Source organism: Pocillopora damicornis, chromosome 12 (genome assembly GCF_964200805.1).
Source record: "Pocillopora damicornis chromosome 12, jaPocDami1.2, whole genome shotgun sequence".
Lineage (NCBI taxonomy): Eukaryota > Metazoa > Cnidaria > Anthozoa > Scleractinia > Pocilloporidae > Pocillopora > Pocillopora damicornis.
In genome coordinates, this window is record NC_142681.1 from 7,528,270 (window position 1) to 7,555,406 (window position 27,137).

Consider the following 27,137-nt stretch of genomic DNA (forward strand, 5'->3'; position numbering starts at 1 on the left):
CGGGCGAGGCAGGGTTCATAATGCAGATAATTCCGATCGCATTAGTAGCAAGACCTGATTAAAGCGTTCCGCGAAGGATCGCCTTAAAAGCTTTATCAAGAAAATTTCTTACATGAGTTTGGGTCTTAAGTGCGCGAAAAATTAAAATTCAGACATCGCGTAAGTATCATTCACCACATCAAACGCGCAGCAATAATATATTTTTAGCAGGAAACTATCGAGGAAAAGTTTATCCGTAAATAGGCATGTAGCTACAGCAACTTCTAGAAAGAAATTGCAAAGAAAAATACTGGTTCGAAAATCATTATAAATAAAGAAATTAGTTTCGTGACGTCAGCTCATGTCACACTGAATGATGCTAAAATACTTACACTGTTGGGTCTCCCACGTCATCTGTAAAACAGTGGTGAGAGTTGTCAAGGAGATATGACACAAGGTCATATAAAGGCGAGTGCAACAATCACTAACAGTCAAAATGAAGGTTATTTGTGCCGGTTTGAGTAAAACGGGCACGAAAACATTGGCTAAAGCTTTGAGAATCTTAGGCTATACCGTGTATGATTATTTTGAACACCGAAACTTTCATGCAAATGAGTGGCGCGCTATCCTCTGCGAGGGTAAAGATCCTGATTTTATCGCCATGTATAGAGATGTCGACGCTGTAACAGATATCCCAGCGGCGGATTGGTTTCAGGAAATCTACGAAGCTTTTCCTGATGCAAAAGTCGTTCTTTCTCTACGAGATAACGACGAGGTTTGGGTGAAGAGCTTTTCTAAGCAAGTTGAAATCTTGACGACTTATGGTGGATTTGTAAACAGAGTCTCTCTTCTTTGGCTGAGACCGATTCTTGGTGTGATATCCGCCCCGAGTAAAGCAGCTGAAACATGGAAGAAATCAACTTTCGTTCAACTAGTCATAAAGGTCTGCTATGGTAGCTTTAATTCGAAGTCAACGTCACTTTTTAAGAAGAAATACCGTGAGCACAAAGAGAGAGTACAAGCTGTTATTCCGAAGGAAAGGCTGCTGATCTACAACGTGAAACAAGGCTGGAAACCTTTGTGCAAGTTCCTTGAATGTGACGTGCCTGAAGAAGAATTTCCAAGGGAAAATGTCGCATTATCTACCACCCACCAAGCAATTTCAGCCGAACTTGAAGAAGTAAAACGGAAGTTATTTGTTGCGCTGGCGATTTGTGCGTTTCTTGTATGTCTGTTTTATTTAGTGATTTTTAATAAGAGCGATCGTGATTTTTGAAACTCAGACTTGAATTGAAGTGAATTAGTCGAATATTTGAGCTCATTTTATCCAACTTAGACATAGAAATCATGATATGAGTGAAGTTCTTCTTGTAAATTTAACTGGGTAACATATATTTGTTCGAGAACTGTGCTTCAGGCAAAGTAACTCGGTTGTCTTGGACAAACGATACCGATGTGCACGTGGCATTTAGAATGGCATTGTCAATTATTTGAATCCACCTTCGAGTAAGCCTTCCTCTATGACTAATTTACGCTTAAACCTCTCACTGCAAGGTTCGATCGAGCCCCCGATGTGTCCTTCTTAGTTGCCGTTTGATAATTTTCGCTGGAGCGTTCGAGTATGATGAGGGCATTCAAGCAGAAAAACGTTTCTGTGAGTATGTTTTAGTTGGTGTCATAGCAGAAAATCTCAGTATATTTTTGAGATTCTGTCATTAAGAAACTGCCTGTCCATTAACTATGAAGTAACACGCGACTTTAGAACAAGATTTTGAGTTTTCGTGATGTTCTGATGCTTTTTGCGTCACGCACTCAAAAAGTAATTTCCATATTAGGGTCGTAACGATTCATGTTGGATCATATGGGGAGCCATTTGTGCCAATATCAATAGAGTCGAAAACAACCCTTCTTTAAACCTCAAAAAAGCAGCCAAAGGCACAACAACAGTCATCACGAATAAGACAGAAAAAATAGAAGAGACCAAAGTGCAACTCGACAAGAGTTCACTACAAACCTCTCAGAGCACCGATCGTAAAAAACACGCAGGCAAGGGTTAATGGGATCATTGACCAAATGCATCGGGGCAACACATTAATGACATGATAAACAACTGGCTTTCACAAACTCCCAATCCGCCCAGAATACCAACATTCTTCCTTCACGCTCACGAAAACACACAAACCCATACCGGTCGGTAAACTTATAATCTCAGGTTATGACGGCCTTACTAAGAAAATATCATCTTTTGTGGAGACGCTACTCCAGCCTATCGCGCAATTGCAACAATCCTATATAAAGGATACCTTTCTTCTATCGACTTCTTAGAAAAAACAATGATACCTATGATAGGCAAAGATACTATTCGAGTATCAATGGACGTTTCCAGCTTGTACAAAAATATACCTCGAGAAGAAGGAACGACTACAGTATGTGAAGCATACGAAAAGTTCCACGACCATAACGCACCGACTCCAACGCAGGGAAATGCATGGCTTAATCCTTAAAGAAACTTAAATTCGTTTCAATTAAATGAGGAGAACTTCATGCAAACACATGGAACTGCTATTGGTACAAAAATGGCAGTGTCGTTTGCCAATATTTTCATGGCGGATATTGAAACGAAATTAATCCAACAAAGCGAAACCAAGCCAAGAGAATGGAAGCGTTACATACTTGACAATTTCACCCTTTGGGATTGCGACAGAAAAGGGGTAGATCGGTTATTATAATAATGATAAAGACTTTATTTAAAGAGGGTTAACACTTACTAGCCAAAGGCTAATAAGCTTGTGGCCCTCGGAAAATAAAACTACAAACTATGAATACAAATATAATATAATAAACTTAAAAACCTAAATTTATGAGAGACACGAATAGTTGAATTACAATAATATTAAAACCTCCATAAAATATAGATGTAAACAGATATAAAAGATAAATCCTAAAATGGTATAAATGTAGCTGCGCAACATTTATTCAAGACACGTTAACCGTTGTTGGTGAATGGAACTTAACTTTCTTACGACACTGATTTGTTGCATTCAGTATCGACATATTCAGTTGAGGGACCCGTAATTATTTATAAGGACGGGGGGGCGGGGTTGAAGGAGTTTTTTTTTTTGGGGGGGGGGGGTCGGAGTAGTTTTGGGTGGGCCGAAGGTAGGTCTTTCCCGATTATGCTACTAAAACTGGCTTAGCTCCTAGAAATTCCGCTTTACGCCAAAAAAATGCTCAAATTATGCTTTTTTGTTTAATTTCAAGAAAAACGTAGAAACTCAGGTATCATGTGTGTATCAGCAACTGAATAAAGTGAACAGTGTTTAATTGTTTGTTTTTAAAACTTCTGATAAAGTCAAAACTTGTCCAATTAAAAACAGTTAATTAATGTTCGAAGTCCTTAGCGCTTGTTGTACTGTGACATGACGCTGGCTTGGAGGTAGTCAACAAGAGCACAATTCTGTTGCTCGTTGAAGGAAGCCTTCAGTATTGAAAGTACTCTTTCTGCCGTAGCAGACGATGGTTGGACAAGGAGAACTTGCTTCACTGCGGAAGCCCAACGAGGAAGTTGCTCCTCGTGCCCACATCACCATTCAACTTTCTTCTCCAGTCGGTATAACAACATATTCAGCAGCAGCAGCCAAATAGGCTGGAAGTTCGGCTTTGAGACCGTCGATGGTAGCATCACTATCCAGGAAAAGAAATGCTCTCAGAGATTCTTCTAATGCATTTGTGGGCTTAAGCCACTGGATGCTAGCGGGGCAGAGTAGTCTGGCAGCCTTGAATGCTACCACTACATCATAAAGATCGACATTGAACTTTCTCAGAAACCACGTAATTGCCGGCTCAACACAACCCTTCGCACTCCGTTCAAGTGCTGTTAGGTTCTGACCTGGGTCTTCCTCCGCAATTGCAGTGGCAATTGCACGGGCGTTAGGGAAACAAGGAGCTTGACAAAATTGGGAAACGGCGCTTAGTTTCTCATAACAAGTAAAAACCAAAGGACCATCCCCTTTCAAAAAATACGTGGCTTTCACAAAATGTTCGCCAACATCAATAGTAGCGGCAAGCTCAAGCCTCAAGCTCATTAGTCGCTTTGGGTCAGAGAGTATTGCTTGAAGTTGTGGCAGTAGCTGCGGGCAAACTTTTGCGTCCTTTTCTTCTTCTACGAACCTTGCAGCATCTCCAAACTGCACCATCAACTGATGATACACCTCCCATTTGGACCACCATCTAGTCTCGCTGTACGATCCTGTCGTAGATGAGAGCTTCCGGTGAGTCGATAGCTGTTCTTCTCCAACAGAGACCGTAGCATGTCTATTTTACCGATCGGAATACCCGCCTTCAAAAACTCACCGACAACTTCGAGTCCGTAGGCACATTCTTCCAAGGGCAACGTGCTATCTTTTGAACTTCCTTCTCTTCTGAATGCCTCGATTATGGTCTGGTCTTTCAATTTCGACTTTTTCAACTTCTCTCTCCTGTTCTGATGCTTCTTGGACGAAATATGGATTTTCAGAACACTTTTTTTGGAGGAAATGATTTCTCTACATCCACTGCAAAACAATTTTCTTTCTCTGACAATCAAATTCTCGCCTGGGAACTGCTTAACTCGCTCATAAAACGGGACTTTCGTTGTATCGCTGTTTCCTCTCCGCTTGTAATTTCCACTGGTTGATTCTAAAGATCGATCTCGAGCTATCGTTGAAGGGACTGGTGTATACTCTCCTTCAGAATTTCCTTCTATGAGCTGCAAGTATCGAGAAGATGGCGTGGCACTGGCCGACGCCATCTTGTTTGTATATGCGCTTGAACTGCCTCTGAAAGTTAACCGCTGACTAGCTGCACTCAGTTAATACAGTTACAGAAATCCTTCTCTAAAACACAAAAGCAAATCAACAATGTTTTTTAATTCTAAAATTTAGCATTTAAACTCTTTTGAGCGCTGAAATCTAGATCAAAGTTATGCAAATACTAAATAATGCTAGCGATTCTTTTTAAAAACCACATAATGCCGAAATAAATGCTAGCGTAATCGGGAGGGCCTAGTCGAAGGAGTTTTGGGGGGATCGGAGGAGTTTTAGCGGGGTCGAAGGAGTTTGGGGTGTTGAAGGAGTTTTGAGGATGTGGAGGAGTTTTGGGGGGTTGGAGGAGTTTTGGGGGGTCGAAGGAGTTTTGAGGGGTCGAAGGAGTTTTGAGGGGTCGAAGGAGTTTGAGGTGTCGAAGTAGTTTTGAGGGGTTGGAGGAGTTTTGGGGGTGTTGGAGGAGTTTTGGGGGAGGCCACGGGAGTTTGGTGGGATGGTCGGTTGAGTTTAGGAGGGTCGGAGGGGTTGGGGGGTCAAAGGAGTTTGGGGGGTGGTTGGAGGAGTTTGGGGATCACATGGTTCTCAGGGGAAACGGAGGGAGGATCAGTCGTCGCTAACAGAGTAAAAAGAGGGGACTGTAGAAAATTAACTGCCAGGGAATGACGATCATCATAATACTGCAAGTCTTACAGGGGGATCCGGTAAATTTTATTGTGACCCAACCAAAATCCTTCCGGGACGAGGCAGGGTTCATGAAGTAGATAATTCCAATCGCATTAGTGGCAAGACCTGATTAAAGAGTTCCGCGAAAGATCACATTAAAAGCTTTATCAAGAAAATTTCTTACATGAGTTTGGGTCTTAAGTGCGCGAAAAACAAAAATTCGGACATCGCGTAAGTATCATTCACCACGTCAAACGCGCAGCAATAATATATTTTTAGCAGGAAATGTCGAGGAGAACTAGTTTATCCGTAAATAGGCACCTAGCTACAGCAACTACTAGAAAGAAATTGCAAAGAAAAATACTGGTTTTCGAAAATCCTTTTAAATAAAAAAATTAGTTTCCTGACTTCAGCTCATGTCACACTGAATGACGCTGAAATACTTACACTGTTGGGTCTCCCACGTCATCAGTAAACAGTGTTACACAACGTCATATAAAAGCAAGTCAAAACAGTCAAAATGAAGATCATTTGTGCTGGTTTGAGTAAAACAGGCACGAAAACATTGGCTAAAGCTTTGAGAATCTTAGGCTATACCGTGTATGATTATTTTGAACACGAAAGCTTTCATGAAAATGAGTGGCTTGCTATCCTCTGCGAGGGTAAAGATCCTGATTTTATCGCCATGTATAGAGATGTCGACGCTGTAACAGATATCCCAGCGGCGGATTGGTTTCAGAAAATCTACGAAGCTTTTCCTGATGCAAAAGTCATTCTTTCTCTGCGAGATAACGAAGAGGTTTGGGTAAAGAGCTTTTCTAAGCAGGTTGAAATCTTGACGACTTATGGTGGATTTGTAAACAGAGTCTCTCTTTTTTGGTTGAGACCGATTCTTGGTGTGATATCCGCCCCGAGTAAAGCAGCTGAAACATGGAAGAAATCAACTTTCGTTCAACTGGTCGTAAGGGTCTGCTATGGTAGCTTTAATTCGAATTCGACGTCACTTTTTAAGAAGAAATACCGTGAGCACAACGAGAGAGTACAAGCTGTTATTCCGAAGGAAAGACTGCTGATCTACAACGTGAAACAAGGTTGGAAACCTTTGTGCAAGTTTCTTGAATGTGACATGCCTGAAGAAGAATTTCCAAGGGAAAATGTCGCATTATCTACCACCCACCAAGCAATTTCAGCCGAACTTGAAAAAGTAAAACGGAAGTTATTTATCGTGCTGGCGATTTGTGCGCTTCTTGCATGTCTATTTTATTTAGTGTTTTTTCATAGGGGCGATAGCGATTTTTGAAACTTAGAATTGAATTGACGCGAATTAGTCGAACGTTTTTATGATTTTTTCAACCTAGATATAGTAATCATGATGTGATTGAAGTTCCTCTTGTAACTTAAATTGTGCAACATATATTTGTTCGAGAACTGTGCTTCAGGCAAAGTGACTCAGTTGTCTTGGACAAACGATACCGATGTACACGTGGCATTTTGAATAAATAAGTAAGTAACAACTTTATTTAAAGAGGGTGGCACATAACGGTATAACTGATAAACTAGTGGTCCTCTATCTAAAATTAATATTAAATTACTAAGATACATCCAGGATATATTTCAAAATAAGAATATCATTAAAATTTTAAAATTTTAAAATATTTAAAACTTAAGAATTTAAAAATATGCAAAATATGTAAAAAAACTTTAAAAACGAGGAGAGATATGTACATAAGGAAGGAAACTGGGATTTAAAGGGCGATAAGACACTAATTAATCGAATTAAGCTAAGTATTTCTGGATAACAAATATTTTCGGACAGAATATTTAAAAGTGCAAATGGACTCTTTCTTGCGAATATCTAAAGGAATGCTGTTCCAAAGTTTCGCTCCACTGACTTGAAAGGATCTACCCCCTTCTGATTCTCTATTGTAGGAGGGACACACCAAGTTGTAATTATGACGGTCCGAGTTCTTAGTTAATAGTTTCGTTATATAACTTGGACAGCTGTTTTCATCGTCGAGATACTTTTTTACAAATGTCATCGATATGTTCGGTAAAATTCAAGTGACTGTCTAGTCTCACTCCAAGTAGTTTCTGTGAATTGACTTGCTCAATCTCGCTACTGTTACATGATATTTGAGAGCCGTATCAAAGGCTTTCTTCTCCAGGCGTTTTCCAGTTACAAGCAGACTTTTCGTTTTAGAGGCATTAAGTACCATCTTATTGCCATATGTCCAGTCAGCAATCTTGTTTATGTCATGTTGCAGCCGCTGCTGAATTGTAGGTAGATCTGAAACCGCAGCAGAAGTACTTAAAGTGGTGTCGTCTGCGTAAATGTCTAAAATTGACCGGGAGACTGACTGGGGGAGATCATTCGTAAAGATGATAAATAATAGTGGCCCCAGCACCGATCCCTGAGGAACACCGTGTGTGATCAGTCTGTATTCTGACTGCACTCCATCAGTATAATAACAACTGCGCTCCTTCTACCCTTTAAGTAGTTCGTTAGGAGGAGGAGTTCTCTGGATGTTACGCCGTATGCCTTAAGCTTGGACGGGAGTATGTCATGGTCAATTAAGTCAAACGCCTTCTTGTAATCGACAAGTACAAGCCCACTGATTTCGTCATGGTCCAAGTCTGACAATAATTGATCCGTCAGACATATGAGCGCTGTTTCTGTGGAATGGGATTTTCGGAACCCGGAATGCAAATTATATAACCATTTGTTATTTCTCATATAGCTCTACAGAGCTTGGTGGATATGCTTTTCAAAGATTTTCGAGAGTATAGGGAGCACTGAGATTAGGCTACAATTGTTCTTGTCATCTTTGCCTCTTCGCCCCTTGTAAATGGGCGTAACTTTGGCAGTTTCCCACACTGAAGGGAAAGTACCTGTATCAATGCAGTGATTTATCAGTCGACTCAGCGGCAAGGAGATTGCAGGGGCAGCTATTTTCAGTATCCTTGCGACAAGTCCATCAGATCCGGTAGCCTTGTGGGATAGCATGTGTTTCAGCAGTTCCTCAATCTTTTGTGATATGTGGGATAGTGAACTGCGCCATGTTAACGCCGTTTGTGAGGTCCTTTATGTACTTGCAAGGAAACTGTGAGGTTGTATTTGATGGTAGATTTCGCAGCAATTCTAAGGGTTGCTTCACAAACCAAAGGTTAAGGCGCTCTGCAATGTAGAGTGTACTTGTGATCACTTCGGCTCCTTCCTTCAGTTGATGTATAGAAACACGGTTGTTCACATTCTGTCAAGTTAGATTCCTGATAAGGCTCCACGATCTTTTAGGATTATGTTTATGTTCAGCAAATTGTTCTTGAAGTATTGCTCTTTGGCACTCCTAATTAACTTACAAACCTCATTCTTAGCGCGTTTGAAAGTAGCCCAGTCAACAGGACTTTCAGAAATTCTAGCTTTCTTTAGCAGTTTGTCTCTTTTCTTCATGGCTTCGTTAATTTCTGTAGTGATCCAATTTGGCTGGTTTCTTTTTTTTCACTCTTTTCTCTTTCACAGGTATCTGAGAATCAAGAACGACAGTAAAAATTTGTATCAGCTGTCAACAATATCATCAGTGTCCTCGAAAGCACTGTCCCATGGGGCATCACTCAACTCATCTACAAATTTTTGGGCATCTAGGCGTTTCATGTCTCGGTAGGAAAAGGTGTTATCACATTTTTGCTTTGCGAAGTCTGACCTCTGTAGCGTCGAACCGCCATTGTTGGAAGGTGATCCGACATTCCGATATTCTTTGTTTGTATACACGTACGAAAATGGTATTGTCGTTTGCCAATATTTTCATGGCGGAAATTGAAACAAAATTAAACCAACAAAGCGAAACCAAGCCTAGAGAATAGAAACGTTACATAGTTGACGTTTTCACCTTTTGGGATTGCGACACAAAAGAGGTAGATCGGTTTATTAAACGAGCTAACTATTTTCACCCTACTATCAGATTCACGGCCGAAATATCAGAGAACCAAATCACTCTCCTCGATGCCACAGTGTTTAAGTGAGAAAGATTCGCAAGAGATTCCATCTTGGACATCAAAACCTATTACAAGGCGACCGAGACCATCCAATTTACGCTACCGTGCTACCCACCAGGCGTTAAATATGGTTTCATTAAGGGCGAAGCAATAAGATTGCCTGTCCGCGGCCTGGCAATTGATTAGTGTACAAACTTTGTTCGAACCAAGTCCTCCTTTTGCCACAATTTTGGCATTGACAAAAGCTGTTTATTCTAACCCCTCTGCATTCTACGCCACACTGCTTTTTTACCGCAATTCTCGACAACTACACAACAGTAGGCACATGCAGACAGAGACTGCCTTTAATTTGAATTCAAGTGTTTTCTATAGTATGTCTCTATGTTTCGCATGCCTCGTACGTCTCGCATCAAGAGTCACGCGTACTGGTGACACTTATTAATGACATGCTGTGGGGTGGGTGGGTGGGGGGGGGAAGGAGAGAAGGAAGAAAGGAGAGGAAAGAGAGAGGGGAGAAGAGGCACTAACAGCTGTTAGGGAGACTCACAGCCACATGACTCGGTGAACGTAGAGTAACAAATTATGGTTTTGATCCAAGCCTTCAAGGCTTCTGTGGGTTTGTAGAATCATTGGAACCTACTTATGTAAAATTTATCAGCTACTGATGTTAGGGCTTAAATATATTTACATTCCAGGCAGAATAAACATCGACATTATAATATTGTATAGGAGATTGAGTAAAAGGAAACGAATCCATTGAAAGATACAGCCCTTTTCATTGTGTTGATCAAACACACAAACCCTTGAGAGTGATGAGTAAGGAGGTGATCGTCACAGGTGACCTTCGATTAATGAAATTGTCAACAAAAAAAAGTGCCCGCCCAAGATGAGATGGATTAAAGTTACGCCAAGAAGTCATTGCAGGGAGGAGGGGGGAGGGGGGGGGGTAGGGAGGAGAAGGCAATCGGCTGGGCTGCCCTGTTACGTTGGGAGTATAAACAAAAAAATTCAAAGAGGGTTAAAGGGGAAAAATCCTAGGCGGGTTGTTCAAAGCACGTTTAAGCAAGCCGGGGGATGGAGTGAAAATGTAATAATGATGAGGAATTTAAATATATGGTGAGGAATTTGAATAGCACATTATTCATACTAATATGCTCTAATGCGCTTTACAACACTTTGCGGGAGTCCTTGGCTAGACTGCACTGGGCAGTTTACGATTTTGTAAGGAATTTTGCAGGTACCCAGATGTGATGTTTAGCTTCTGCCTTTTGGTAACATAAATCTTCACCGTGTTAGCTCTGCTATTCGTTTGTACTCAGTGAAAAACCAAATCAAGGTTACATTTAACACCTGATTAGCACTATCCTCCTTTAGAATAACTCTCTTCATAGTACTCACTCGTTTGTGTTCATTGGCAGGTTAGGGTCCATGCCCCACCTAGTGATTTTGACCGTTTGGAGTATGTACTGGATACTGGTGTTAAAGTGCTGTCTTTTTATGAGAAGTTGTTCGGAGAGCCCTTCCCTCTCCCCAAACTCGGTGAGTCAAGCAGCTACCATCAAGGTTCCCAGGCAGGAGCGAGTTTCGAAGTGAAACGCTCTTTTCGAACGAAACCGAAAAAACACTCAGTGTGCCTATTTCATTACCTGAATAACATCGTGTTTCACTTAAATCGCCGGGCGTAAAATTTTCCTGCCAAAGTTACATCATCATTGCACAGAAGCGTCACATATGGAAATTCCTATCTTAGCAGTATGCAGAAATTTTGTCACCATAGACTTAGTTAAAGGGCCAACCTGACACGAGTCCCCTATAGCACGACGGTAGAGCATCCGAAGTACTGATCGCAAGTCGTACGTTGTCTACGCGCGACTGCCATGGGAGCACTCGGAGTTCTTTTTCTGAGGATGCCTGTGTCATTTCGGCTTTATAAGATCGACTTTCACTTAAATCGCCAGGTTTAAAATTTTTCTTCCACACTTACATCATCATCGCACTGAAGCCTATCCTAATAATCGGAAGGTCGTACGTTGTCTACGTTCGACTGTTATAGGAGCACTCAGAGTTCTTTTTCCCGAGTATGCCTCTGTCATTCACTGAATAACCCTCGTTGTTCACTGAAACCGAACCATCTTTTGCGTGTTTTTTGTCTCTTTATTCCAGATCTGCTGGCTGTTCCCGACTTCCTGAATGGTGCAATGGAAGAGTGGGGCCTAGTAGTATTCCGACGTGCTCTACTTGTGTATGATGAACAATTTACTTCGACTGATGCCAAAGTGAAAATGACTAAGGTTATAGCGCACGAGTTAGCTCATCAGGTGAGTGCCCTCTACCAATCAATCTGGATCTTTTTCCAGTTTTTTCAATTGGTTTAAGGAGCCTTTAACCCTTTGATCCCTAAGAGTGACCAGCTTCTAATTTCTCCTTACAATATCATCACTCATTAAGGTCACGAGAATGAAGGAAATGATCACCAACTAAAGAAACATTTGATTGTTTAACAAATTCTCCTTGTCAGCACCTAGGAAATGTATAGAGAACAGAATGGAGAATATATATACTGACATTAGGGTGTAAAGGGTTACGGCTGGCTTCCTCTAGTTCATTACCATTGTCACATTCGCCGAAAAAAACGTAACCAACGAGTAGTTTTTCAGTTGAATGTTACAAGTCTGCTTCGTGAAAACTGATTGTTCAGTTCTGCCGTGGCTTTTTGGGCTGTAAGAATCAAACAAGTAGCGATGGTCCTTAACATTCAACTGACAAACAACTTCTCGCTTGCTTCTGATGATGACTTCGGCGCAGGTTGTCAGAAAGTTAAATTGGTAAACTTCTAAGGAAGCTGTGGTGCTGCGTCGGTCAGGGGGTATTACAAGATAATCCCTCTTTGGACCTGTGCTCAATGCTCTGACGAAGGACTAACGTTAGGTTGAGACTCTCTTTACGGCAGCCAATTTACGCTAACAACTCACTTGATTAAACCAATGGTCTTTTGAATGGTCAGTCTCGCTCATCAATAAACAGTCATTCTCAGGAATAACAGGGTAATTTGGTATTATCAACTGAGTTGATAACGTAAATTGGCCACCGTAAAGAGTTTAAAAACTGAGGTTTCGAGCGTTAACTCTTCGACATCGCTCTGACGAAAAGTTAACGCTCAAAACGTCAGCCTTGAAACCCTTTACGGTTGCCAATTTACGTTATCAACTCAGTTTATACTACTAAATTACCTGGTTATACTCTCCCACCGACACAGCAGCACAGTTTCTTCAGAAACTAACCCCCCTGTTCTCAGGAATACTCTTATCTTACCCGGGGGATCAGCCTACACGTTCGGCTGTTAATAACATGCTTTAACTATTTAATCGTTTCCAACATATTGCTTTTATTTTAAGTGGTTCGGCAACCTGGTTACACCGAGATGGTGGAACGACTTGTGGTTGAACGAGGGATTCGCCGTCTTTGTCGAGGATGAATTTGGAGCTAATTATGTGATGAATGGCTGGGATATGGTAAATTATGTCTAACATGATGGAGCTCAACCGTTCTATGTCTTTGTATTTTCCGCCTAACCAATCTGTGAAGATCATTGGGTGCTGAAAAGACAACGATATCGCTTGTGATCCTTCGGTGGCCACGCAATTCCAACGTCCCTAATTACCCGATTCATTTCTAATTGTTATAGGCTATTGCTGTCGATTTTAATCGATATCTAGGGTCTTATCTGGCTTGTAACTAGACGTGGGCCGAGAAAAAGTCAAAACTTGTAAGGGTTGTTGTGAAAAAGAAAATCAATCTTACTGAAAAACGACCTGTGAACATCGATGACAATCGAAAAACAACCGGTAAATATCTTTGATGACTGGGGAGTCAATCTTGTCAATAGCCTTGGAAATGTATCTGTTAGATTGATCATTGATTCCGAAAAATTGTATCAATGGTCGAAGAAGCAGTTAAAAGATGGGTTGTTTTTATTTCAGCGTGAAACAGTTGTATCTACCAGCTGGAAGTCTGCCTTACACGGTGACTCCATGTGGTCTTCACATCCAATCAGCGTTGAAGTTCAGAAACCGGAAGAGATTGATGACATATTTGACGCCATATCCTACCAGAAGGTATTCAAGGATATTTTTAGCTGCGGATTAAAGTCATTTTATTGTGAGGTCATTTCCCTTAAGAAGGAGAATTCCTAAATAAGGAGGACGGGCATACTGTAAGATACCCAGGAAACCCAGGATACCTAGAATACTCAGGATACCCAGATTAGCTCTTCGTGTTGGGTGTAGCTCCAGTTTTTTTTTTTTCCTTTTCCTTTTTTTTTCTTTATTTTTAAAGAGCTGCCCCTCAGGGGGGAGGGAAAGTGGAGGGGGAGACTCTTATCCGACCTAAAATTTGACTAGTTAGCTACTTGCGTCTTGAACAGAATGTCTTTTCAGCGGGAAGACTTGATCAGGATGTAAACTTCACGATACCCAATCTACCTGAGTGGTACTAACAGTTGTTTTTAGTCTCATAATAAAAATTTGTCTGACTTTGCAAGACAAAGTCAACTCTCCGTTTATATAATCTGGTGTCTTAAACAGGGAAGCTAAATCAGGGTTTAACTGCCTCAACGGGACGACCCTCCTTCAACTTCCTAGAGCCAGTCCCCCCGCCCCCTTCCCACCCTCTCTTCTCATCTTTAGGGAAAACTACCATAATTTTGATGATGAAGTGGCTCCTAACTTTCTAAACAAAACTGGCTGTATCTCCAAAGGTTACCTTGACAACTCAACACGTGAATGAAAGGTTTCTCGTGACCAGTCCCTTTTCAACCCCGAGCCAAAAGAATAGCATCCCTTCATTTCTCTTTGAGAAGCAGCGCGGACATGATCACAATTTTGTTGATTAAAGTAGAGTTTTTGCGTTTGTAACAGCATTTCGAAAGTCAGCACTAATTAATTGTTCTTTGAGATATTTATCTGTTTTTTTTCGGTAGGGTGCGATGATTCTCCGTATGCTGATGAACTATCTTGGTGTGGAAAAGTTCCTGAATGGAATCAAGGTAAACTTGTCAGGGACTCCAGTTTCCCAAACGTAGTTGCCATACATAAGCTCGAAATTAGGCCTAAATCACCCTTTTTTCGAGAATTACTTGGCAAGTAAGTGGACGATCACACGGAAACTTAGCAAAAGCACAGGCTACCCTGGGTTGGGGCAGGGCGGTGGGGGTCCTGGGATATTGTGTCCCCTTCATTTTGTGAGATGATTCCTTTTTGAAAGTAAACCATACTAAGGTTAGTAAACTTAGCCCAAAGCAATAACGGATTATTGGGTAGTTGGTTTAACATTACCCTTGAGTGAATGGAACAACTCATTTCCTTGAATGGACATCTTTTAACAGCGCTACTTAGAGACCTACAAATACGGAAACGCTGACGCAGAGGAATTGTGGGATGCCATTGGCGAGGTTAGCTTGTCATATGCTGTTCACAGTTTTATCAATGAAATGAATGTGGAAAAAGTTATTTTGACAATTAATTTGCCCATTTAACTCAGTTGGTTTTCCATACTCAATTCGCGGGATAGTTTTGTCACCTTACTTTTAGAAATGCCGTTCCACAGAAACTATGCGGTATGAACACTCTGGGCGATGGGCCCCATTTGCATCGTTGGGGTTCTCATCTTTGCCATCAGCCGACCACTCGTTGCGCTTTTAAACTACGCACTTGAGGGCCAAAGCTCACATTTCATTCTGCAGAGAGTCGCTTTCAGTATTCTTTAATTGTGAATTATATTTGTGGTGAGAACGAATTCTTTTGGAAGTGACATGTACAGTGGCCCCGAAATCTGAGCTGCGCGCTACGATCCAACTGTAAGGGAGGACTTTTCTTCTCCAGGCTTTCCTTCAGTAGCATCTGGGCTCTGAGTGAGATTGAATGATAAATTTGACCTAAAGATACAAGTACTGTTAAGATTCCAAGGTGCGCCATCTGTGTTTAAAATCAACTATGTCACCTCATAATTTTGCCAAGTTAAAACTGTGTTTGTTGTTTAATACGCCCTTAGGCCAGCGGCGATATCAACGTCAAGAAAATGATGAGAGTGTGGACGGACCAGAAAGGATTCCCAATCGTCAGCATTCGAAGAAAAGGACGCGTGTTTCATATTGAACAGGAAGACGTCCTTGACAAGCTGATGAAAGACAAGAAACAAGCGCAAAACAGGTAATTTGTCTTTTACCCAGGCAAAGGCTTTGACCGTCTTCTTTTAGCCTTTTAACTCCCAGACGTGACTAACATTTATCTTCTCCCTATAATATGCATACGCTCTCCAACAAACAGGTAATGAAAATGCTTAAACTTATCAAGTTGAAGCTTTAATTTGTTTGGATCTAACACCAAACTCTTGTGACCAGTTTACAAGGAAATGTGTAGTGGCCAGAGGGGAAAATTCACAATCAGATCCTGGCAGATAAAGGGATAAACAAGTATTTGTTGTCTAAACACAAAATAAGCCGTCATTATTTATCCATGAAAAATGGCGCAGAGAGAAAGGTGAAATGTCTCGACAGACGATAAGCCCGATCTTAACACGTTCAGTTGTCGTAAATCTCCTGGAACCAATTACGATTTGATCACTCATATACAGGAATCCTTATGAAACGCCTAAGTTTACCCAGTAACTAAAATGCTCGAAATTCATATAGCTACTCTTAAATCTCTAGTAGATATTTGCTGCAAAGACTTATTACAAAACAGAAGACGAATATGGGATTGAGGTATTACCGAAACGTTTTTTTCCTGTAGGAAGAGGTGGTACTTGCCAATATCTTATTTTACGGAGTCAGATCCAACAGTACGTTGGGTTACAATACCTCCACACACGCGTAAGTATGGAAATTTTCCTTCCTTTTAGTTTTGTCCATCCCTCGCTTAGATAATTAGCCATTACCACTGTGCTTCTTAGATGTATACGATGTAGAAACATTTTAGAATCCAAATTATTCGCTGACAAGTTTAGAACTGTGGTTTGTTCTTCTGGTTTCTAGTCAGCGAGATTCGTGACAGTGGAAGGTGCACGAGTAGCCAAAGAGGTTGTTCTGAGCTCTCTTGCCGCTTTTTTTTTTTTTTGACCAATAAAAATTCTATTTTTATAAGAGGCCCAAGTAACTAAAAAGACATACCGAGGCTGTCTAAAAAAAGATATTGAAGCAGTTGATCTTGGACAGTTCACAACTATCCACTTAAGTTGAGGTGGCGAGTGGTGGGTATGTACCGAGCTGCGAAGCTAAAACAGTGACGTGAGATAATAGAGCGCAAAAAGATGAATTGAACTCATTTGATCCTACAACAGTTACAATATTTTTGGGCATGAATTCCGTGCATGTTGTTGAATATGGGAAATTGGGGAGGGAAATTCGGAGTTTGAGTAGCCAATCAGAACGCAATCCACTGTTTTAGTATATACTAATGTCTGAAATGCTTTAAAAAAATTAAGATATACCGCTTTAGTCACCATAACTGCGCCGCAGCAATCTCTGTATTTTTTTTGAAAAGGATGCTTGGTCTTTATACAACAATTCCTTCTTCGTTCGTGAGTAACTTGCGCTTTTGATGCTAATTTTTCCGTCATTTTTTGTCAGGATCTTACCCGTTAACAACATTGTCTACTAGTGGCTGGATAATGGCTAATATTAACGCCACGGGGTTCTTTATGGTAAACTATGATGAGGAAAACTGGAAAAAACTTGCAGTACAGCTCAGAAAAGATCACCAGGTAAGATAGTGTTACTTCATTGTTACCGTTGTGAAATATTTTGAGGTTTTTATTTGTATGGTGTCAGAACGAATTATGGGGTGAGGAGTGGAGGAAGGGGGGGGAGGGACAGTGGGTAGGCGAGGGAAGGCGGCGAATGTAACGGGGATCTCATCCCATCTCTACTTGTTTTGGAGACCAAGAGAATCTTTGGAAGGTTAAAATCAGTGTGGCAAGAGTGAAGCAATAAGGTAGGTTATTTACCTTTAAAATGTAATTTAGAAAAAATCTGAACAATTAGTTTAGTTGTGTTATCGTTGTGCACCATTTGCAGGTGTTTACTCCAAATGACCGAGCTGGTTTGATCCATGATGTTTTCACTCTTGCATGGTGAGTGATACCTGTTGGTATACTTGATACCATCATCATCATCAGGTCGAGCTTGCTCGACTTAGATACCAGAAGCTTTTAACCTAGTAGCTTATCACTCGTAGTTCCGTTGATATCTACTACTTGTATATAATACTTGTATGTTATTCTTCGTGGTACCATTTCGTTCTTTATGCAATTTTTTCATAGGTCGCTCTCGTGTTCTTTAGTGTTGTTAATGTATAAATTTTTTTTTGTAGTCAAGGTTTGCTTGACCCAGTCCTCGCTTTGAACCTGTCAACATACCTGGTGCAAGAAAAGCACCCAGTCCCTTGGGCGTTGGCGAGAGGTAAATCCAAGTGTCTCATGGGATTGCTCAGTAAAGCTCATAAACTTCTGTACAAGGTAACTTTTGCTAAGTCACGTTCCACTGAATTGAACAATGCTGTCTTTTGATGCTACGACTATGTTTAAGGTAATAATATCAATTTTACAAATTGCGTGGGAAAGTGTTGGATAGTGTTTACGAATTTCCCCAAATAATAAAGACAGCGGTTTGATTTATTTGGCAGTAACTTTTTAAAAGTGTATCGGATGTCGGTTTCGAACGTAAAGCATGTGGGTGCGCTAAATTGTTCGATTGTGAATTACTTAGCTGTTTACCATCTGTATCATGTCGCTATCACAAACTGTGTCATTCCTTAGAATAGAAGTCTTATTCCATTTTTTATTTCCATGTGTGAAATGTTCTGCAATTCTAAACTGCCTTCTTGCACTGAAAATTCTTACAAACATTCTTCACAATATTTGTTCCAGAATTACTTGTGGTCTCTTCAGGATCATCTTATCGACTTGGTTGGCATGGAAGATACAGGGAATGACCTGGAAAGGTGCTTTTTATTTCTTTTTTCTTTTTAAAGAAAAATCTAAAACAAACTAAGAACTAAGAGCCTTGCTAATATGTATCAAAAGAACTCAAACCAAAGTAATCAGTGGGCACTCAAAGTACACTCATCCAAACAAATCCAAGCCCAAGAAAAAGCCATACTAAGTTTTATCATTTGTTTTGGCTTCGTATCTTATGAGATGAGAGAGAGGTAGTAAGTTTTTTATACCAATCAGGAAACGTGATGAGAAAAAGACAATGGTAGTCTTGGATTCCCTTCTGACCCATTGAATGTTCCTCAGTTCCTTTATTTATGTTTCAACAGCTAGAGCCTAACTCAAAATTCCTTTTTTTTTTTTGCGCAGATTTTTCAGATATGATGTGTTATCCGAGGCAATGAGGAGTGGTCAAAGGAAAGAGATTAGAGAGCGATTTATTCGCTTGTTTAACGAGCTGAAGAAAACCCCTCTTGGAAGGTAACGACTCCCACGCACTCAAGGAAATTGTGAGGAAAAAAAAGCTGCAAAACAAAACGCAAAAATTTTCAACCTCCAGATAGAATGTCATTTCATGTTCTTCGTATTCGAAATAATTCGAAATATTTACGAATCACCCTTTTTGTATCTCAGCGCAAATGAAAACTTTAGGTTTCTTCCCCTAACCCTTTTCATCCGGATCGCGGAATTTTCCGGGCGCGTGTTTGTTCGTTCATGTGAACGGATCCTGGAATATTCGGGCGCGCGTGTATTCGTTGATGTTAACGGATTCCGGAATATTCCGGGCGCGCGTGTGTTCGTTCATGTGGACGGATCGCGGAATATTCCGGTCACGCATGAGTTAATTCATGTGAACGGATCCTGGAATATTCGGGCGCGCGTGTATTCGTTGATGTGAACGGATTCCGGAATATTCCGGGCGCGCGTGTGTTCGTTCGTGTGGGCGGATCCCGGAATATTCCGGGTGCACTTGTGTTCGTTCATGTGGACGGATCCTGGAATATTCCGGGCGCGCGTGTTGCACAGGTAGTCATAGATATTAGTTCTTGGAAAAAATATCAGTTATCCCGAACCGCAAAGGTATTCGCCGAGAAACCATGTTTTCCCCCTGACTACTTGTCAATTTCCCGTCCTTCTGAATCGCTGAATTTTATTTTTTTTTCTGTCTCCTCCCCTCCTCAGTCTTCCAAGTGTAGGTCCGAACTTCCGGTACCTGGCTTTCTCATTTGGGGTAAACAAGTCGAGTGAGGAGGACTGGCACTACCTCTGGTCCGTTTACCAACAGTCTCCTTTTGATACCGACCGGAAGTTCTTGATGAGAGTTATTACGTCATTCAATACGGAAAACATCAGATCAAGGTAACATTTTTTTTCAAGTATCCTTAAACTCGGAACTTTCTTCTTTGGGACTTAATCATTATGGTCCACTACATCGTCTTTCACTCTAGTTTCAAACACTAAGGTTGCAATGTGCCGAATTAGAGAGTACCTCGCAAAACACAGATGGAGTGTTCCCTTACAGCATACACAAAGATAAAAGATTTTCTGAACCTAAATTGTTGAATACTAAAGAACTGACAACTTAATAGGAAATTTCCTGGTCGAAAACAGTAGTCAGTTAGTCAGTGGATTCAGTCGGTGAGTTGGTCAGTCATTTAGTTAATCAGTTAGTCAGCCTAAGAGTTGTTTAGTCCGGTGATTAGTCAGTCTGTCAGTCAGACAGTCAGTCAACCATTCAGTCAGTCGCTTATTTAGCCAGTTAATCATATAGTGAATCCGTCAGTCAGTTAGTCAGTCAGTCAGCCAGTCAGCCAGTCAGCCAGTCAGCCAGTCAGCCAGTCAGCCAGTCAGCCAGTCAGCCAGTCAGTCAGTCAATCCGCCAGTCAGCCAGTCATTCAGTCAATCAATCGGTCAGTTAGTCAGTCATTCAGTCAGTCAATCAGTCAGTTAGTCAGTCAGTCAGTTATCAGTCAGTCAGTTAGTTACCAGTCACTCAGTCACTCAGTCAGTTATCAGTCAGTCAGCCAGTCAGCCACTCAGTCAGTCAGCCAGTCAGCCACTCACTTAGTCAGGCAACAAGGCGCTCGCTTAGTAATTTAGTCAGTTATTCAGCTAGTCACCCGGTCAGTCACGTAGTGATACAGTCGGCTAACCAGGCAGTCAGTCACATAGAGAGTCAATGAATTAGTCATTCAGTCAATCGTTCAGTCCTTCAGTCAAGCGTTCAGTCCATCAGTCAAGCGTTCAGTCCTTCAGTCAATCGTTCAGTCATTCAGTCAAGCGTTCAGTCATTCAGTCAATCGTTCAGTCATTCAGTCAATCGTTCAGTCCTTCAGTCAAGCGTTCAGTCCTTCAGTCAATCGTTCAGTCATTCAGTCAAGCGTTCAGTCATTCAGTCAAGCGTTCAGTCATTCAGTCAAGCGTTCAGTCCTTCAGTCAATCGTTCAGTCATTCAGTCAAGCGTTCAGTCATTCAGTCAAGCGTTCAGTCGTTCAGTCAAGCGTTCAGTCATTCAGTCAATCGTTCAGTCATTCAGTCAAGCGTTCAGTCATTCAGTCAATCGTTCAGTCATTCAGTCAATCGTTCAGTCCTTCAGTCAAGCGTTTAGTCCTTCAGTCAATCGTTCAGTCATTCAGTCAAGCGTTCAGTCATTCTGTCAATCGTTCAGTCATTTAGTCAATCGTTCAGTCATTCAGTCAATCGTTCAGTCCTTCAGTCAAGCGTTCAGTCATTCAGTCAATCGTTCAGTCATTCAGTCAATCGTTCAGTCATTCAGTCAAGCGTTCAGTCCTTCAGTCAATCGTTCAGTCCTTCAGTCAAGCGTTCAGTCCTTCAGTCAAGCGTTCAGTCCGTCAGTCAATCGTTCAGTCCTTCAGTCAAGCGTTAAGACAGTCTGATAAGGTTTGTGACGGACTCTCCATGTTCATTTTATGAATAGAAATCTCCTGTTCAGCTTGGATGAAAACAGAGTTCGTCCGCAGGACAGCTTGTTTTGGATAGAAATGATGGGTAAAGGGCGCGGTAAGATGGATGATAGGTGGGAATTTATACTAAAACACTGGAAAACTCTCGCAAGAAGGTAGGTTCGTAATTACCTACCATTTAAACAAATGTAGCTTCTAGAAGAATTAAAAAATTGGCAACCCAGTTGTCATGAACAATAGATCGCGCGATTCTTCTTGTTACTTACCAAAGGCATTCATTAAAGCCTAGACTTTGGTTTCTTCATCCATGATATGTTTTTTCCTACGATTTCAATTTTTCCTCTGCAAAGTGTCAAAATAGCGAGAGAACTGATTTATTTTTCGAGGCAGGAGGGTACGAAAACAGGGAAATCCAACCCTTTATTGTCTAATTTCTTGCTAAGACAAATGCTTTCAGGTCATGCTCTTTCCCCATCTTTTCTTGTAAGGCTCTTGCCGAATCTCGCCATTTGCTTCTCTCCTAGACCCCTCTCCCATTTTAATTTGCCCTGTTTTTCGATTATTCTCCATGAATTATTTAGTGTCAACCTTGTCTTGGCGACGTGGTCGGCCAAGTGTCCATCAAGTAACACGCATGTAAGTGCAAGGCTTTTCGTGTGCAACAACATCTTCACTCACATGTAAAGTCATTCTCTGGCAAGTGCATCTGAACGCCCAAACCATTTATCTCCTCTTCCTCCCCTCAAATTATCGAGGGAGAGCTGAATCAGATCCACTCTTTCTATCATCTCTACGGGTCTTGCTGTATTTCATCAATGATCAAATACACATAACATAACGAACGAATAAATATGATTTTGGCACTTCGTGTTGTTCTTGCGAAAACTATAGTTTGAACCGTAAACAGGAGAAACAGGAAATGACTTTAAGAAAGGGATATGATTGCTAGTGCGTATGTAATCTTTTGGTTTGTGTCCTGAACTGAATTTTACTTTTTATTAGATATGCTGGAAGCTACAAGTTTGGTAACCTTATCAAAGCGGTGGCTGGAAGTTTTCACTCAAAAGACCAGCTTAAAATGGCAAGTACATGAAATCGTTTCCCATCTTTCCACTTCCGTTGCATATTGTTAGCTACTCTATCAAACAATCGGTTAGGTCCCCTGAAGGGAACATACCCAACCCAACCTCATCAAAGAGATAAAATCATCGTTTGCGTTCTGTGGTGTGTTCAGTGATCTGATATTTGAGATATGATATGTAAGCAACCGGATAGAAGCTTTAATTTTTTCCTTGTGTATGGTAATGGATATGAAGACATGATCACGCTTATGTCCTCACATCATGATTTATTTTGCTAGGTTAAGAAAACCTTTCAATCCTTAACTCCCGGGGAAATTGCTGTCAGAGCTCAAAGCCAGACCGTGGAGAAAATACAACATAATATTGCTGGTAACCCTGCACATCTTAAGACAAGCGAAAAAAGAATAGTCAGATGGCTGAAAGACTACAAACGAATTTCCTGAAACGACGTCAGAGAGTTATGGGAGTGGATCATTTTTTGAAAAAGTCCTTGAAGCGTAATGGGTACACTTGTTAAGTTTGTCCAAGTTTATGGTCACAGCGACAAACGTGTTGAAAGGAGACTCACTAATATCATATTTTCCCCTCTGGAGGATGTTTGTTTTTGCTAAAAGATCAGATTTTTGTGAGCAGAAACAAACTCTTATCGGTGAGTCTTTAGTCCCAATCTGAGGAGTTTCAGATACAAGCAAGGTTCAAATCTAAGGTGGTGTGTTTGGTCCACGATTCAAGTGCCTGTGAAGGGAGGTGATAGAAAATATACGGTAAAACTATCTACCTAACATTCCCAAGTTATCGCAAAAAAACTACACCCTACAGGAAGATAGAACATCTATGGATATCCGATAGGCTACTGTTCTCCCTTTTTAATTAAATCGTATTTTATCAATATTTCCATCACGTGCACTTTAAGTTTGCCATTACGAACATAATATTCGTCCAACAAACATAGGAAAATCAAGCTTGGCACTGTTAGCAGTACACCGCAGTAAAACATATATCTGCAAGAAATTTGCACCGTTAAATCGTCGAGCTTTTCTTTGTTGCTAAGCCTTTTATTGTTTATTCCTTTTTCCTATCGTGTTTTGGTTCGTTTTCTCGTTTTTGCTTCGTCCGTTCGTTTAGGACTTCGTGCGTTTGTTCGTCCATTCGTTCGTTTGATTGGTCTTAACTTCGTCTGTTTGTGCTTTGGTTCGTCTCCTCGTTTTTGCTTCGTCCGTTCGTTGAGAACTTCGTGCGTTTGTTCGTCCATTCGTTCGTTTGTTTGGGCTTCACTTTGTCTGTTTCTGCTGGGATTCGTTTCCTCGTTTTTGTGTCGTCCATTCGTTGAGGACTTCGTGTGTTTGTTCGTCCATTCGTTCTTTTGTTTGGGCTTCACTTCGTCTGTTTGTGCTTTGGTTCGTTTTCCTGTCTTTGCTTCGTTAGTTGGTTCTTCGTATCGCTTATTCTTTCGCCAGTTCGTTCATCCGTACCAACCGTCTCCCTCTATTCAGACGCTTGCAACCTTGTTCTTTCTGTATACTTTCATGCTTTGGTTGGTCGGTGGTTGTCAAATCATAATAGCTGACCTGTGTGGGCAAGTCACAGCACAAAAGATTTTCAATCTAAAAAGTCAACAAAGCAACTCCTGCATGATTTAACTCACGGTTTTAAAATTAGTAGCCCAGAATTGATTCTCTGCCGCTACTGTTGACGGTCTTTTAAGGCATATGTCTGTTTCTGTTTGCACATTAATCCCATCGAACCACTAAAATATTTTGTTCTAAATCACTTTTTTTCGTAAGAATTTTACCACGAGTTTGATACAATGAGATTGATTTATGATTTAGAATTATGCTGAAAGGAATCATCTTTGATTTTTTAGTAAAGTCTCTCAAACCTCCTTACCCTTTTAGATTTACGTGTAAATTCTCCTCTAAATTTCATAACATTATTCTGGAGACAGGTGCTGAGAATAGACAACTTCATCAGCCGGAGAGAGTAATATTGATTTTGTTCGGTTACAAATGAGAAACAGAGTTAAGGGATTAAAAGCTCTATGAAGCCCCTGGGGGTGGGGCAAAGGCTTCTCCTGACGATTCCTGACTCAGATCTTCATAACTAAATATTAAGCAATAGTGTGTAGTTAAGAAAAGTGCATTCAGAGTTACCAACACGTGAATGTTTTTAAAAAAACAGTTTAAACTGAAATACTCACAGCAGGAGACTTAGAAGAACTATTACGAGATTACTGATGCATTCATTTTTTTCTGCTCTCTATTATTCTCTTCTCGTCCAACATTTATCGACAGTCGAGTTCTGGTTACTTAAAAGACAACATTTTCAAAGCGTCAGGTAATGAATGTTCATGAAATATTACCCTTGAGTGTCAGAAATGACGTTAACATGTACGGGCGAGTGTGATAGTTGAAGAACAGCTCTTTACACGGTCTTTCACTTTCAATAACACACTTTTGTTTCTTTCTTAACCCTTTCGCTTCTAAGATCTCATTAGTAATTCTCCTTATCGTCTGCCATACAGTTCTTATGATGATAATTCGGAGAAGTTGGTATTGGATCAACTTATGATCCCCTAATGGATATTTTTCATACTTCTCATCACTTGCCAGTTGATATTGTATTGATATTGTAAGGAGCTATTCTCTCTTGGTCACTCATGGGAGTGAAAGGGTTAACACCTCTATTCATTTTATTGAATATTAGTTTTGAGAATCTGGAGTTGCATCAGTTCAGTCTTGCCTCGTGAGAGTGATATGCATGGTACCAATAAAGTTATGTCTGAAATCACTACTACACGTCAAAGGAGCTTTTAAAGAATTCGGCTTTTATTTTTCAATTACCTTTCCCATTATAATCACACCGGCTCTTATCCTCTACTATTAAACTTCTTTAGCAAACTGTTTTTCATAGTTAACAAACACTTTTAAGATTATTGCGAATTTGGTTCGTTCCAACGTTTAGCATGCACCGCTACATTTTGCAGGAAGATCCTTACTCTGTAACACGCCACCATTTAGGTAATTTCCAGTATGTGAAGCAGAATATTTGATCTCTATGCTAATGGGCAGTTTTCAAGTTTGCTATACGATCTTATTGTACATATATGTTATACTGCATTGTTTAAGAAAATCTTACTGGTTTGCCGCTTTGCTAAGCAGCGATTTCAACGGTGTACAAACATAGACTTGAACGGAAAAAAGAGGTTCATAAGATGAGGAAAAAATGCGCAGAAATGTCTCTTAAAACGTGCTCGCCTGCTCTCCGTCCTAGAAGATCTATTCTTGCATTTGTGGAAAGCATCTAGCACTGACACGGTGAATGGTTTTTGCAGTTTATTTCGAACTTCGCGTTTTCCTTAATCACTTCGAATGAACAATGTATCTGTATGTCTCGCTTCTTTGCTCCCATAGCCGAGCTTTTGTCTTGTCAACAAACTGACAGAGTTCTTTCAGTTATGCAATTCTTCTTCGTTGTCACCCTCCATCTTGCCTCCCGCGGCGAACACGGGATCGAGGAAGCCATTTTTTATTTTATCAATCGGTGCTCCACTTCTAATCAAGAGTTCCGCACATTCGAAATTTCCGCTGATAACAGCAGCTTCTAACGGAGTGAAGCCCTCCGAACACTCCAGAGTCAAATTCGCGCCATTCTCGATAAGGATCTGCGCGCACTCTACGAAGCCTTCCGAAGCAGCCTCGTGAATCGGTAGCCTTCCGATGGAGTTCGCTTGATTCACGTTGACGTTTCCCTCTCGCAGTATCTTGGCCAGTTCCTCAGTATTGTTTTCCATCACGGCGGAAAGAAGTAAAATCTCCGGACAAAACGACACGGCCCTCGGAGGTTTTTGGCTTTCGTCGGGGCTTGCGAAAATCGGCATTGTTTGATATCTTCTTCGTACTACGTCGTCAACACTTCGGCGACTTCGCACGATAGCTTGCGTTAGTTCCTCCCCAGCTGAAATCTTTCTCTCTCTTGGTGCCGACTCTTCGGGTTTTGACCCATCCTCTGCTTTCGAAAGCGCTTCGTCCGGGCAAGAATACTTCCTCTTCTTCAGCTGCCCCCTGAACGACATTTTCCCTTTAATTACCTTCATAATAACCTCCCGTGCTACTTTATCAGGGAATCAAACAGGTGAACTTCCTGTAAACTGTGCGGACGATAGAGTGGTTTGCAAGGCGAGAATCTGCTAAGCTGCGAAAGACGATTTTGCGAAGCTTTTTTTGTGTTGATAACGATGTGAGCTAAGTTAGTAGGAATCTCATCACGCCCTTTAAACTAATAACAGCAATAATGTCAAACATCTAGAAAAAGCACTCAAAACGCAATGTCGGTAAAAACTTAAAAACGGAAACAATTGAAAATAAAGAATAGAGCGACAGGAGGGCGCGAGACTCCATTTGATATTTACATGCCCGGGGGGGGCTTATCTGAACGGACCTCTGGAGCTGGCATCATACACAAGTGGACAGGGATAACATATTCCATAGATTTATGGAAAAAACCGTCATTCAGATATTTTAAAGGGTTTAACAGTTGTTTTAAAAAGTTGCTCAGGAGGAAACTGATTGAAGTCGTTCAGTTAGTAACTTCAACGCTTATTTCTATCTCTTTGGTTTGTCATTTAAGGACTTCTGTAGCTACACCAGAGGAGAACTGTCTTTTTGTTTTTTTCGAAAGTGTACGGTGGAGTACTCTCTAACAAAACGTTG

The 27,137-nt window shown here is 40.9% G+C and overlaps 4 protein-coding genes and 1 pseudogene across 4 annotated transcripts in view; 3 read left to right on the forward strand and 2 right to left on the reverse strand.

Annotated features, from left to right (window-relative positions):
• The window catches only part of LOC113678557 (endoplasmic reticulum aminopeptidase 1), a 28,993-nt gene extending 5,676 nt beyond the window's left edge, over positions 1-23,317 (forward strand). Inside the window, exons 5-21 of the mRNA XM_027195454.2 lie at positions 10,853-10,973; positions 11,598-11,752; positions 12,830-12,946; positions 13,415-13,549; positions 14,413-14,478; positions 14,818-14,883; positions 15,483-15,640; positions 16,223-16,302; positions 17,059-17,192; positions 17,506-17,561; positions 17,801-17,945; positions 18,357-18,430; positions 18,792-18,902; positions 19,605-19,781; positions 21,361-21,501; positions 22,349-22,427; positions 22,707-23,317. Of these exons, the coding sequence (XP_027051255.2) occupies positions 10,853-10,973; positions 11,598-11,752; positions 12,830-12,946; positions 13,415-13,549; positions 14,413-14,478; positions 14,818-14,883; positions 15,483-15,640; positions 16,223-16,302; positions 17,059-17,192; positions 17,506-17,561; positions 17,801-17,945; positions 18,357-18,430; positions 18,792-18,902; positions 19,605-19,781; positions 21,361-21,501; positions 22,349-22,427; positions 22,707-22,871 (1,980 nt within the window). The 3' untranslated portion in view covers positions 22,872-23,317. The remainder of the gene's footprint in view (positions 1-10,852; positions 10,974-11,597; positions 11,753-12,829; positions 12,947-13,414; positions 13,550-14,412; positions 14,479-14,817; positions 14,884-15,482; positions 15,641-16,222; positions 16,303-17,058; positions 17,193-17,505; positions 17,562-17,800; positions 17,946-18,356; positions 18,431-18,791; positions 18,903-19,604; positions 19,782-21,360; positions 21,502-22,348; positions 22,428-22,706) is intronic.
• On the forward strand, positions 420-1,748 carry LOC149036300 (uncharacterized). The gene has a single exon (XM_089188812.1). The coding sequence runs from the start codon at positions 476-478 to the stop codon at positions 1,253-1,255; it is 780 nt and encodes a 259-aa protein (XP_089044938.1). The 5' UTR covers positions 420-475; the 3' UTR covers positions 1,256-1,748.
• Positions 3,336-4,768, reverse strand: LOC149036301 (uncharacterized; annotated as a pseudogene).
• On the forward strand, positions 5,933-6,958 carry LOC149036302 (uncharacterized). The gene has a single exon (XM_089188798.1). The coding sequence runs from the start codon at positions 5,965-5,967 to the stop codon at positions 6,742-6,744; it is 780 nt and encodes a 259-aa protein (XP_089044924.1). The 5' UTR covers positions 5,933-5,964; the 3' UTR covers positions 6,745-6,958.
• A 1,913-nt stretch (positions 23,318-25,230) lies between the features above and the next one.
• On the reverse strand, positions 25,231-26,761 carry LOC113678552 (uncharacterized). Its single transcript, XM_027195446.2, has one exon. It carries the CDS (start codon positions 26,519-26,521, stop codon positions 25,877-25,879), a length of 645 nt encoding a protein of 214 aa, XP_027051247.1. The 5' UTR covers positions 26,522-26,761; the 3' UTR covers positions 25,231-25,876.
• Positions 26,762-27,137: the final 376 nt, after the last annotated feature.